The sequence below is a fragment of the Cavia porcellus genome, unplaced genomic scaffold, assembly GCF_034190915.1.
Source record: "Cavia porcellus strain 051 isolate PalLab524CR breed Dunkin Hartley unplaced genomic scaffold, mCavPor4.1 scaffold_1, whole genome shotgun sequence".
Taxonomy (NCBI): Eukaryota; Metazoa; Chordata; class Mammalia; order Rodentia; family Caviidae; genus Cavia; species Cavia porcellus.
This window is the reverse complement of record NW_026947484.1, coordinates 186,140,391-186,153,892: the sequence shown is the minus strand read 5'-3', so window position 1 is coordinate 186,153,892 and position 13,502 is coordinate 186,140,391. Positions and strand designations below refer to the sequence as shown.

Sequence of the window (13,502 nt, the reverse complement as noted above, 5' to 3'; positions counted from 1 at the left end):
CTGAGATGAATACGCAATTCTCAGATGAAGAAATGCAAATGGCAAATAAATATATGAAAACATGCTCATCATCATTGGTCATCAGAGAAATGCAAATTAAAACCACACTGAGATTCCATCTCACTCCTGAAAGAATGGCCAGGATCAAGAAAACCAACAACAACAAATGCTGGAGAGGATGTGGGGAAAAAGGAACTCTCCTGCACTGTTGGTGGGAGTGTAGACTGGTACAGCCTTTGTGGAGGTCTGTCTGGAGGTTTCTCAAAAAGTTGGGATTGGAAATCCCATTTATTCCAGCTATTCCACTTCTAGGCATATTCCCAGAAGAACTGAAAGCATCATACCACAGTGATTTATGTGCACCTATGTTTATAGCAGCACAATTTGTAATCGCCAGATCTTGGAAACAACCCAAGTGTCCATCAACTGAGGAATGGTTAAAAAAGTTGTGGTATTTCTATACAATGGAATATTATTCAGCTATAAAGAAGGATCACATTGAGATATTTATCAATAAATGGGCGCAGCTTGAGACCATACTCATAAGTGAAATAAATCAATCTCGCATGTATGAATACCGAATAGTTTCCCTAATGTAAGTATTGATTCAAATATATGAAAATATGTGGCAATCATGATTCCCCATTATGTGGCCTTGAAGCCTTATAAAATTTTCACTTATTAATTAGAAAGGCTTTATTCCGGGCTTCTTGATATGGAAATATTTGAAGCTATAGTATATGAAGTTTTATCCAAATATCTCAAGGAAAAAGACAGACACTATGGTAACTATTATTCTTTAAAAAAATTATTTAGTTATTTCTTATGTTTATTTTAATTAAGGGAAAAATTTAAAAAATTAGGATATATAATAGTAACTCTTTTCGATTTCCTATTAACTTGTTTTGAAGTCCTGTAATGCTCCCACGATCTTGTTTTGACTGATTAGACTCTGTTCCATTCTGTGGGATAGTATCAGGTCCGAGGGTATAGGCAACTACTTTGAAGGCAGTAAGATTCACTAAGATGCCCATTCTGGTTTGACTATTGTCTCCTTTGGAAGTCCTGTAATGTTTACAATGTCTAAGTTTTATTGGTCTTGTTCTCTACTGTTTTGTCCAACTTTATAATATCTAATGAGATAGACAAATCTTTTTAAGGAAACAAGAGACAACGTTGATAACTATTGTTAATAACCGTATACTCTGTTCTACATCATGTGCTAAGTCTATCCTTGGTTTTCACTGACAGCTTTGTTCTGCCATAGTTGACTTTATTCTCCCCCCCCCCCAAAAAAGTAATAAGAACTAAGGAGTAATAAAATCTAAAATGTGTAAATTTTGTTGTAAAAAGAGAGGAAGGGGAAAAAAGAGCTCTAACGGATATAACAGCAAGTGTGTATAGGGATGTTGAATAGCTGACTAAATTAATGTTTTTGGATCATTGAACACAGCTGTTTGTAGTCTCTCTGTTTGAATGTCTACTTTGTATTCTTTGATACTGTGATTTGAGCAACTATTTCCAAGATGATAATATGTAATCTATTAACAGGTGATTTCTTACTGTTATGCTTTTTTTTGTAGTTCTGTATTATATGTAACCTTACACTGCTTTGTTTTGTTTTGTGTTTTTCTCTTTTTCCTCTTAAATAAAAAAAAAAAAGAAACACACAATTTCCCCAGTTGAAGAACTTCAATTATTGAATAAAGAAAGCAAGTGAAAACCCCCTCCACTGTGCTCTTATATCTCCTGTGTAGAGTACTGCAATATAAATTGTGTGTTCAAAGGAAATACTCTTGTGAAAACGTATCAGGTTTTTCTAACTAAATAACATGGATTAAGTGATGTAATTAGTTTTTTTCACTGTTAAATGCCCTGACAAAATGTTATGATATAATCAGCAGTATGTATTGTATGGAATAGCAGACATCAAATAATAGAATAATAAACGTTGTTGTATCAATTCTGCTCTCTACAAATTCAGAAGGGAGTGAGAATGGTGAAAGCAGGATATCCAAGTAACTTAAACGAAAGTCCTATGCCTTCTTTTCTTTCAAAAGGAGACTTCCAAATGACGCTTAATACAGCCTTTTCTTACATTACAGGTGCTTGTGGTGGTTGTTGTTCTCGTACTGGGAATCAAACTTGTGACCTCATGCTTGCCAGGCAGGCACTTATCACTGTGAGCTAAATCCTGACCCCTAGCTTTTTCTTTTATTCTCAGTCATTCATAAGCATTTTTAAATCATCCATTGTGTTTTAAGAACTGTGAAACTCAGAGAGGGAAGACACAATTTCTTGACATTAAGGAATTCTCTGTCAGATGGATAAACATGTCAAAAACAATAGCAAAATCAAGATGGTCTGTGTACTATGAGTTCTATGATACAAGAAAGCATGCAGAACCAACTATCAATGCAGATAGGCAAGAAATCAAGCAAAGAAAATCTGTCAGAGGAAACTGGCTATGAAATGAGCCTTGATATAAAAAGTGGCTGCTAACAAGGGCGGGTAGTGTTCTGTGCTGAATTTAACAGACTCTGCTAAATAGTTACACAAGATTCATCCACCAAAATTTCAAGACTAAAATGACCTTGATATATTATAAGTATTGCCCTAAAATCATACTTTTTCAGGCTTCCCTAGTGGTCAATATAGTCTATGTAAACATTTATTTTTTCCTCATACAAAGTTACACAGAATCATATAATGAAAGCCTGTGTTCCTGACTATTCTTTCGAGTTCAGAATGCTGCCCTGTTGACTTAAAGCCTGAAATGACCATAAGCACCTGGTGACCTAGAATGTAAGTTCAGCAAGTTATAAAAAAATGCCATCCAGTTTCCTTGAAGAGATACATCACTAATTATCTGAACCAAAGCCTGAGCAACTGGTTTTCATAGTTGTTACAAGTCATAAAATGCCTCATGTTCGTGTTGTTTGAACCACTGTAAGACATGGTCCTGGAAATGCAGCTCTAGTACATTCCTAGTAGACTCACCATGTTAAGAATCTGTGTAATACCTGAGGTAGCAAACATCAGTGTAGTTGGGGAATTGCAGGTAGCCTTCATACTTGAATTTGAGGATATGTGGGAAGCAGTGAAATAAGGTAGATAAGAAAATACCAGCATGATAATGAACATTTCTGATATATGTACCAAGCACTATTGCGTCTTTCTAAAGAGCAACATTGGGGCTGGGGATTTAGCTCAGTGGCATAAGTGCCTGCCTTGCAAGCAGGCAGTCGTGAGTTTGATCCCTGGTACCGATAAAAAGGAAAAAGACAAAAAAAAAAAAAAAAAAAAAAAAAAAAGAGCAGCATTAAGGCAGAATTTAAAGATGGTAAAAAAAAAATTGAAGAAGTAGACAGAAGTCAGACTATAATATAGTTTATCTAATAGGCTAGGAAGCCTGACTTTTATCCTCTAGCGAAAGAGAGGATCCTACACAAGTGACAAAACAGTTGTGTCCTAATAAAGCCAATTGTACAACTCTTCCTCAAGAAAATGGAAACAGACGTGCCAGAACTTAAAGCAATAGGATAGGCCAAAAATGGTGGAGTCCTGAGAGAAGGGAGCATAAAGCAACTGAAGCAAAGGGAAACAACAGGATTATGAATTGTTTCATTTCTCAGCCACTAGGTAGGTCTGGCAGGGGAAAGGAGAAATTGATGATGCTTATTGTTTATGGCAGAAAATGCAGTTAAGAATCATTATCTCAGGCTGCGGATTTAGTTCAGTGGTGCAGTACCTGCCAGCCAGATGTGCGGTCCTGAGTTTGAGCCCCCATATCCCCCTCAAAAAAGAATGATCATCTTTGGTCCTGACTGCTTGCAAAGACCCAGGCTTAGATTGTTTCCTAACATCTTTACTGTTCTCACATATTTTTTAATATTGGTCTTTTTATTTACAAGTCACTTTATCAACAAATGAATAAAGGGTATTTTCATGCTATTTAGAGAATAATGATTAACAACACCATTTGCACCAAATGGACAGAAATGTGAGAAACAGAATAAGGAGATTAAAAACCTTCACAAACAGAATGAGTCATATATGCTATTTCCCTCACTAAATGTTAAAAGGGATTATTTGTATCAATTAAAATATCTGAAATTTTCACTAAGTCTTACTTTTAATTGATATTTTTAATTCTATATATTTAAAAGGTTTAATGTTATGTTTGGGTATATGCATTTTGGACTAGATTTGGGAGTATACACTTTAGAGTGAGCAAAACAGGCTAATAAATATGTTTTATAACTGTGCATGCATAATTTTCCTTGTGATAAGACCATTTGAAATCTACTCTTTTGGTAATTTGAAATACACAAATCAAAATTATATTATTAACCGTATCTACCACTAACATGATAGATCAAAAGAAATTATTCTCCCTGTTTTATTGGAAATTTATATTTTTTGGCTAACAACTCACTTTTCCAACTCCACTCCTGCCTTAAAATTCTGTCTTGATGTAAAAGATACAGGTAAAGCAAAGAGACACAGAATCTCAATGCAATTTGCCATTAAAAATAAACCGAAAGCATGTATAGCACAAATAATCACAATAGATGACTCAGTGCAGATTTGTTTTTTAGAGACACAGTCTCACTACGTAGTGCAGGCTGTCCATAAAGTTACTTATGTAGCCCAGTGATCCAAACTCCTAGTGATCCTCCTGCCTCAGCCTTTCAAGTGCTGGGATTACAGGTGTGCATCACCATATCCAGCTCTAATTTATTTCAGATCTACGGAGGAAAAATAATCCTTGTCTTGATTTCTGCTATGAAATATGTGATAAAGGAAATTTTAATTCATAGAAGTTGCTTAAAATCAATGGATAGAAAAAGAAGACCTAAAAGGAATTGAAAAATCTCTAGTCTGTCATGCTTTAAGAGGCCCTGGGAAGCAAGGATAGAAGTACTTACAGCACGTTGGAAAAAAATATGGTTGGTCATGAACCAGTTATGTGAAATTATTGCATAGCGATGCAGTTTGCATGCTAGCAAGTATAAGGGGAACAAGGCTAAAGAAATAAAAATGCAGAATCACACAACCTCTCATTTCTTTCCTCCAAGACAAAGGACCAACATCATTGTAACATTGACTATTGACAGTTAATGGACAATTTCATTACAAGCATTTCAGAGAGCCTTAAAGTTTTACTATATCAGAATATTATAAGTAATTATTACTCATTTTACTATAATCCTGACTAAATTTTGGGGAGGCATACAGGAACATTTTCACTACCTAGATTTTATTTTCTTTCAGTTCTTATGAGAAAAAAAAAGAAATGAAAATGAAAAGATACTAAGCACCAATCCTGATATAAACTGAAAAGCACATATTTTAATGTGTGGTTTGAAAAATATTAGAGTATTATATTTAAGCTGTCTTAATTAACCAGTTCTTCAAAATTCTTCAAAGAATAATTTCTTTTGATCTATCATGTTAGTGGTAGATATGGTTAATAATACAATTTTGATTTGTGTATTTCAAATTACCAAAAGAGTAGATTTCAAATGGTCTTATCACAAGGAAAATTAGCACTTAGCACTTATCAAGGGTAGGACAGTGATGATAATAATAATTGCTTAATTTTCTTGAGTGATTAGTATGGTCAGTTTATAAGTGAGCACTTTGCATGTGTAATTCTCTTCAAAACTCACCAAGACCTTAAGAAATAGTACCACACTATACAATTTATACCATAGAAAGCATTGAGGATAAGACAATATAATTCCCTTACCCCCATTACATGGAACCAGCAAAAGATCTCATTTTGGTCTGAATTCAAAAGTTCTTTCTTTTGGTATCAAGAAGAATACAGGCTCCTTCCTATGCAATTTGTTTTTCTGAACGAAAGACATTGGATAAGAAATATATCACATGAATAATGTGGGTAGAACTGTAGTAGAACTATTAGGGTTATTTATAAACCAGAGGCAAAGTAAACTTAGTCACCAAAATTACCTTAGGATGTTTCAGGAGAAAGTCAGCAGCCTCCTCAAAATAGTCTAAGTCCACTTTATCGAGATGAGCAGGCAAGTCATCGTAGCCAAAATAAGCCAAGGCCAAGGAAGCAAAGCCATGACTGGCCAGCAGACTGGCCCGGAATTCAAGTAGGCCACCAGCCCCACCAAACAAATCAAGTACCCCTGGGAAACAGCCCTCTCCTGAAAAAAGACAATACAAAATGATGCTGTGTATGAAGAAACAGTAAAGAAAACATAATAGACATTTGGCAATAGTACAAAGAAATGCAATAGATATTGGATTGAATGCACAAATTTTCAAATAGAATTGCAAATCTGGACCTTATCTATGGGCCAGAATAAGGTTGAACTGATATTTGATATGTAATAGAACACAACATCTAGAAATTTTAATGGAAAACTTATTCAATGATAAATTAATCTCTGCAGCAAAGGACTATGGGGTTCATTTCTATAGGTTAAGGAAAGGTATAAAAGTTGGACTAACAGCTCTTAAACAGTAAAAGACACACACATGGGATCCAGGAAATCTATGAAAGTTCCTAAATTTTATGCAATATATACAATACTGATGCATGGTACTATGATTTAGTCTAAAATGTTCCCCAAAGGCATATGTGTTAAAAATTCCCCTTTTTTGCTTCACGGCAATGAAGTAAACAATTTTGGTCCATAACACCCTCTGTTAGAATGTGATGCTTTGCCAAAATAAAGGACCAACTGATCACAGACTAAACTTTTAAAATTATGAAAGAAAAGAAAGTGTTTCCTTTATAAATTTATTGCTCCAGGCATTTGTAATAGTAACAGAGAGCTTTCAGATGGAGGTCCACAAATTTAAGTGGGTTCCCAAGGTATATGGTAAAACAAAAACTTCTTTAAATGAATATTTTGGCTAAATTCTGCCTTAATTTTACTTTATTATAGACAGTGGACTACACAGTGATTAACTTGACCATGTAAGCAAATGTAAGTGATGCAACCTTTTATTAATAATACCTTTTACTCTCTGATATGAGGGTATCATGGTACATTCACTTCTTATGCAGGTAGCTAGCTTATTTTCAAGATAAGTCAGAGCCTATACACTAACCAAAAGCTTCAGTACATTAATAGAAGTATTCTATTACTGTATAGATGATTTAACTAAATAATATTGGTCTCACTTGTGTTTAAAAGAAATGCTTGATTTAAATCAGCAATGGAAAAGAATTTAAATGCTATACTGACCCTGAGAACAGAAAAGTAGGAATTGAGCCTGGCTGTTGGCACCCTGAGCTCTGGAAACTGGGCAGCCTGGGGAGAGTGACCCCACACCATCCCAAGCTCCTGGGAGGCAGTTTAAGATCTTAGCTCCCACCAGCAAGGGAACTGTACAGTGTCCTGCTGTACTGAACCAGCTCACCAACCTACACCAACTTTCTGGTTTCTTGCCATGCTTGGCCAGCTCTGGAGAACTGGGCCTGCCTGCCTGAGCCCAGAAGTCAAGAGACTGGGCGGTCTAGAGTGAGTGTCCCTGCACCATACCAAGCCCTGGGAGGGAGTTTAGATCCTTGCTGTTGCTGGCCAGGGAACTTTAGCGCTTCCTGCCACATGGGACCAGCGCAGCAGGGCTTGGCCCTGCCTGCCTGACCCCCAGTGAACCTCTCTCACTCCAGGGAACTGGAAAGCCAGAGTCCCAGAAGCTGAGAGCATAGAAGAGGATTCCCAACAGGCCCAGGGGAGTCCTTGGAATAACACTTGAAACATGGAAATATAGGAAAATGACAAAATGAAAGACCAAAATACAATCTCAAGCCTCCAGCCCATCCCAAGAAACCTTAGGAATTATGTATAGAGAAGAAAACATATGCTATACACCTGATATACCTGAAATTATAGCAATTGAAATAAAGAAGCAACTGCAGGAAGCTTTAAATGAATTCAAACTAGAAATAATATTCCAGGTAAAAGAAAAAAGGATAAAAGAAATGAAAGAGATGCTGAACATATCTAAAGAAGACACAGTTAAAAAATTGGAGGAACTAAACAAAAAGATAGACTCCCTGGATGAACAATATAGAAACAAACAGAATACATAAAGCAGATGCAAAGAAATATACAGGAAATCAAAAATTCCATTGAAAGTTGTAAAAAACACCTAAATGTAAGTGAAGATAGAATTTAAAACCTCAAAGACAAGATTGCAGCTAGTGAACAGGAAAGGAAAGATCTTTTAAAAATAAGAAGAAATCAGAAAATAACAATGCAACAGCTGCAAGATGCTGCAAAGAAAAACAACTGAAGATTGATAGGGACAAATGAAAAAGAAGGAGATAATATAAATGATAAAAAGAGGATATTTACAGAAGTAATAACTGAAAATTTCGCAAACATGAGAATGGAAACTGACATTTGGATTAGTGAAGCATATAGAAATCCAAATAGCCATAACCAAAATAAAACTCACCCAGACATATAATAATCACCATCCCAGAAATCCAACATAAGAATAGAATATTAAAAGATGTCAGACAGAAAAGACAGATCATCTATAAAGCAAAGCCTATCGGAATCACAGCAGACTTCTCAGCACAAACAAAAAAAGTCAGGAAGAGCATGGCGTGAAATGTTTCAGATCCTAAAGGAAAATGATTTCCAACATAGACTGATGTACCTGAAAAACTGTCCTTCAAAATGGATAGAGAAAGATGATACTTCCATAACAAATAACAGCTGAAGAAATTCATGAGCACAAAACCAACCCTGCAAAGAATACTGAAAGACAGTTTAGATACACTTAGGAAAAAAAAAAAACACTAAACAAAGCAGACAATTAAACAAACCAGAAAGATAAAGATGCAACAGCAGAAAGATAACATGTCAACAATAAACCAACATATAACACTTATAACCATTAATGTAAATGGTCTCCATGCACCAATTAAAAGAAACAGACTGGCAGAATGGATCAAGAAACAAAATCCAACCATATACTGTCTACAAGAAACCCATCTAACCCAAAATGATACTCACAGACTGAAAGTCAAAGTATGGAAAACAATACTTCATGCAACAGGAATCTCCCCCCACAAAAAAAACCAGGGGTAGCTACTATGTTTGCAGACAATGTGAACTTCAAATCAAGAATGATCAGAACAGATAAAGAAGATAATTACATACTGATTGGAGGAAAACTTCAAGAGGAAGAGATAACAATCTTAAATATAGATGCACCAAATTCCAGAGCACCAAGTTATATAAAACAAGTATTAACAGAAATGAAAAACCAAATTAGCAATAACACAATTATAACAGGAGATCCTAACACACCATTGACACCAAGGGACAGATCAAACAGACAGAAAATCAGTAAAGAAATAACAGAACTGAATCACACCTGTAAACAAATGGACTTGATAGACATATACAGAGTGTTCCATCCAATGACATCAGAATACACATTCTTCTCAGCAGTACATGGGACATTTTCTAAAATAGAGCATACACTAGCCCACAGAACATATTTAAATAAATGGAAAAGAATTGAAATTACCCCACACATGTTATTGGATCATTACAACATGAAACTAGAAATTAATGATCAAAAATACACCAAATTCCCACAAACACATGAAAACTGAATAACAACCTCTTGAATAATCAGTGGGTCACAAGGGAAATAGAAGAAGAAATTAAACAATACCTAAAAGCAAAAAATAAATACAAATACAAGTTACTGGAATCTGTGGGATGCAATGGAAACAGTCCTCAGTGGAAATTTTATTGAACTGAGCTCCCACATCAGGAAAACAGAACAAGTACAAATAAATAACCTGACACTACACCTCAAACATCTAGAAAAAGAAGAGCAAGCAAAGCCCAAAGCCAAAAGAAGGGAGGAAATTATAAAAATAGAGCAGAAATTAATTCAATAGAGACTAAGAAAACAATCCAAAGAATCAATGAATCAAAGAGTTGGTACTTTGAAAGAATAAATAAAATTGATAAGCTCCTAGCTAACCTCAAAAAAGAGAAGAAAAAGCTCAAATTCACACAATAAAGAATGAAAAAGGCAAAATCACTAGAGACTGCAGAAATACAGAAGATCATCATTACCTATTTCAAAAAACCTCTATTCTCATAGGTTTGATAATACAGAAGAGATTGCCAGATTCCTAGAAACATATGAAGTACCAAAGCTAGGTCAAGAAGATGTAAAACTGCTGAATAACCCAATCTCTATTAATGAAATAGAAAATGTAATTAAATCCTTCCCTACAAAGAAGAACCCAGGCCCAGATGGATTCACTGCAGAATTCTGTAAGAAATATAAAGAAGACTTAATGCCAACACTCCTCAAACTCTTCAATGAAATTGAAAGAGAAGCCATCTTGCCTAAGTCATTCCTGGAAGCAAATATTACTCTACTAACAAAACCTGAGAAAGACCCAAGTAAAAAAGAGAACTACAGGCCAACCTCCCTAATGAACACAGATGCAAAAAAGGATGCAGCAAATCATCAAGTAGGTTACACACCACGACCAAGTGGGATTCATCTCAGGCATGCAGGGATGGTTCAACAAACATAAATCAATAAATGTAATCCACCATATCAATAAAGCCAAAAGTAAGAATCACATGATCATTTCTATAGATGCAGGAAAAGCTTTTGATAAGGTTCAAAATTCATTCATGATAAAAACCTTACAGGAAATTGAAATAGATGGTCTTTACCTCAATATGATAAAGGCCATCTGTGACAAACCAACAGCCATTATCATGCTAAATGCTCAAAAACTGAAGGCCTTTACCTTGAAATCAGGCACAAGACAAGGATATCCCTTATCACTGCTCCTACTTAATATAGTACTGGAAATACTAGCCAGAGCAATTAGATAAGAGAGAGAAATAAAAGGGGTAAAGATAGGAAAAGAGGAAGTTAAATTATCATTATTTGCACGTGATACTCTACATAGAAGAACCCCAAAACTCCATTGAAAGATTCCTAGTTATAATAAATAAATTCAGCAATGTAGTTGGATACAAAATCAATACTCAAAAATCAATAGCATTTCTATACACCAACAACAAGATGACAAAGAGAGAAATAAGAGAAGCCACATCCTTCACATTTGCAACAACACATGAAATATTTAGGAATTATCCTCATGAAAGAAGTGAAAGATCTATATAGGGAAAATTATGATACACTGAAAAAAGAAACTGAAGAGGATATCAGAAGGTGGAAGGACATCCTTTGCTCACAGGAAAAATAAATATTGTGAAAATGGCCATTTTTTCAAAATTGTTATATAGATTCAATGCAATCTCAATCAAAATACCATCAACATACCTCATAGATCTAGAGAAATGAATCCTAAAATTCATCTGGAACCAGAAGACACCTAGAATAGCAAAGGCAATTCTAAGCAGCAAAGTCAAGCCAGGATGCATCACAATCCCTGACTTGAAGTTATACTACAAAGCAGCTGTAGTAAAATCAACATGGTACTGGAATAAAAACAGAGCCAAAGACGAATGGAACAGATTAAAAGATACAACCACAACTACAAACACATTCAAACACCTTACCTTTGATAAAGGAGCCAAACATGTTCACTGGAAGAACGACAGTCTCTTTAATAAATGGTGTTGGCAAAACTGACTCTCCATATGCCAAAAACTAAGACTAGATCCGTGCCTATCATCATGTACTAAATTAAAATCTAAATGGATCAATGATCTCAATATTAAAACAGAAACACTAAATGTATTGGAAGACAAGTTGGATAAAATCCTTGGGGACATAGAGGTAGGTGGAGAGTTCATGAACAAGAATCAAACCACATGGGAACTACGTCTCAGAATCAACAACTGGGATCATATCTTATTAAAAGGTTTCTGCATATCAAAAGAAATCTCTAGCATAGTGAAAATAAAATCTATAAACTGGGAAACAATATTAGTGAACTGTCTCTCAGGCAAAAGTCTTCTGTCTAGAACATATAAAGAATTTTTAAAAAATCAGACCCCCAAAATTCAAGGATCCAATCCAAAAATGGGCATCTGAGATGAATACACAATTCTCAGATGAAGAAATACAAATGACAAATAAATACATGAAAAAATGTTCATCATCATTACTCATTAGAGAAATGCAAATTAAAACAACACTGACATTTCATCTCACTCCAGAAAGAATGGCCAGGATCAAGAAAACTACCAACAACAAATGGTGGAGAGGCTGTGGGGAAAAAGGAACTGTCCTGCACTGTTGGTGAGAGTGTAGACTGGTGCAACCACTGTAGAGATCACGATGGAGATTTCTCAGAAAGCTGGGATTTGAGGTCCCATTTGTTCCAGCTATTCCACTTCTAGGCATATTCTCAGAAGAACTAAAAACATCATACCACAGTGATTTATGGGCACCTATGTTTATAGCAGCACAATTTGTAATACCTTGATCTTGGAAACAACCTAAGTGTCCATCAACTGAGGAATGGATAAAAAAGTTTCGGTATTTGTATACAATGGAGTACTACTCAGCTATAAAGAAGGATCACATTGAGATATTTGTAAATAAATGGATGCAGCTTGAGACCATACTCATAAGCTAAAGACATCAAACTTACATGTATAAATACCAAATAGTTTCCCTAGTGTAAGAAGTGGTAAGAATACATAAAAGTATGTGGTAATCATGATTCCCCCATTATATTGCTTTGAAGCCTTATAATGTTTTAATTCATTAATTGGAATAGTTTTATTCTGGGTTGCTTGATTTTATTGTCTGTGTTAGTATGAACAGCTATTTTGAAGAAAAAGAGACATCATAATAGCTAGTGCTGATTATCATCTTGTTTTGAAGTCCCACCAAGTTTTTGTTCTTCTGTCTCTATTGGTTTTATCATTTTGTATCTTATTAGATTTTATTATATGTGATAGTATAAACAAAATATTTTATAGACAAGGAGATAATATAGTAACCTTTGTTCGTTTTCTGTTAGTTGATTCTGAATACTCTGTAATACTTTCATTCTCTTGAATGGTTTTACACTCTCTTTTTGTGTTTGATACTATAGTATATGAAGGTATACTCAAATATTTCAAGGAAGGGGCACTATGGTAGATACTATTATGTCAGGTTGTCTTGTGGTGAAACACTATGTTGCTTAAACTGTTCTGTTTTGACCTGTTTTGTTATGTTCTCTTTTTTTAATTAAAAAAAAAGACAAGAAAAGAAAATGACAGCTAGTATATATTGGTAAAACATACGATTCAAATAAACAAATAAGGATGTTTTGCATCTTTATTTCTAATTGCATAAAAAGGGAGAACACTTGAAAGTGAGGTTCCTATATCTAGAAAGAATGTTAGAGTCGAGAAATGTTTTGAGATCTGACCCAACCACCCACAAAATTCATTCTGGTTTGTGAGCCAGAACAAATGTCAGGGTCTCAGCAGAGACCCTGAACACTCAATGTCATTGAGAGTTCACAAATTGCATACTCTGAACAA

General features: G+C 34.9%; 1 protein-coding gene across 2 annotated transcripts in view; it reads right to left on the bottom strand.

The window, feature by feature from the left end:
- Baat (bile acid-CoA:amino acid N-acyltransferase) overlaps positions 1-13,502 on the bottom strand; it is a 90,647-nt gene that overhangs the window by 65,552 nt on the left and 11,593 nt on the right. Inside the window, exon 3 of one of the 2 annotated variants that reach the window (XM_003470900.3) lies at positions 5,980-6,182. The exons of the other annotated variant lie outside the window; for it this stretch is intronic. Within the exon in view, the coding sequence (XP_003470948.1) occupies positions 5,980-6,182 (203 nt within the window). The remainder of the gene's footprint in view (positions 1-5,979; positions 6,183-13,502) is intronic. 2 annotated transcript variants of the gene reach the window in all.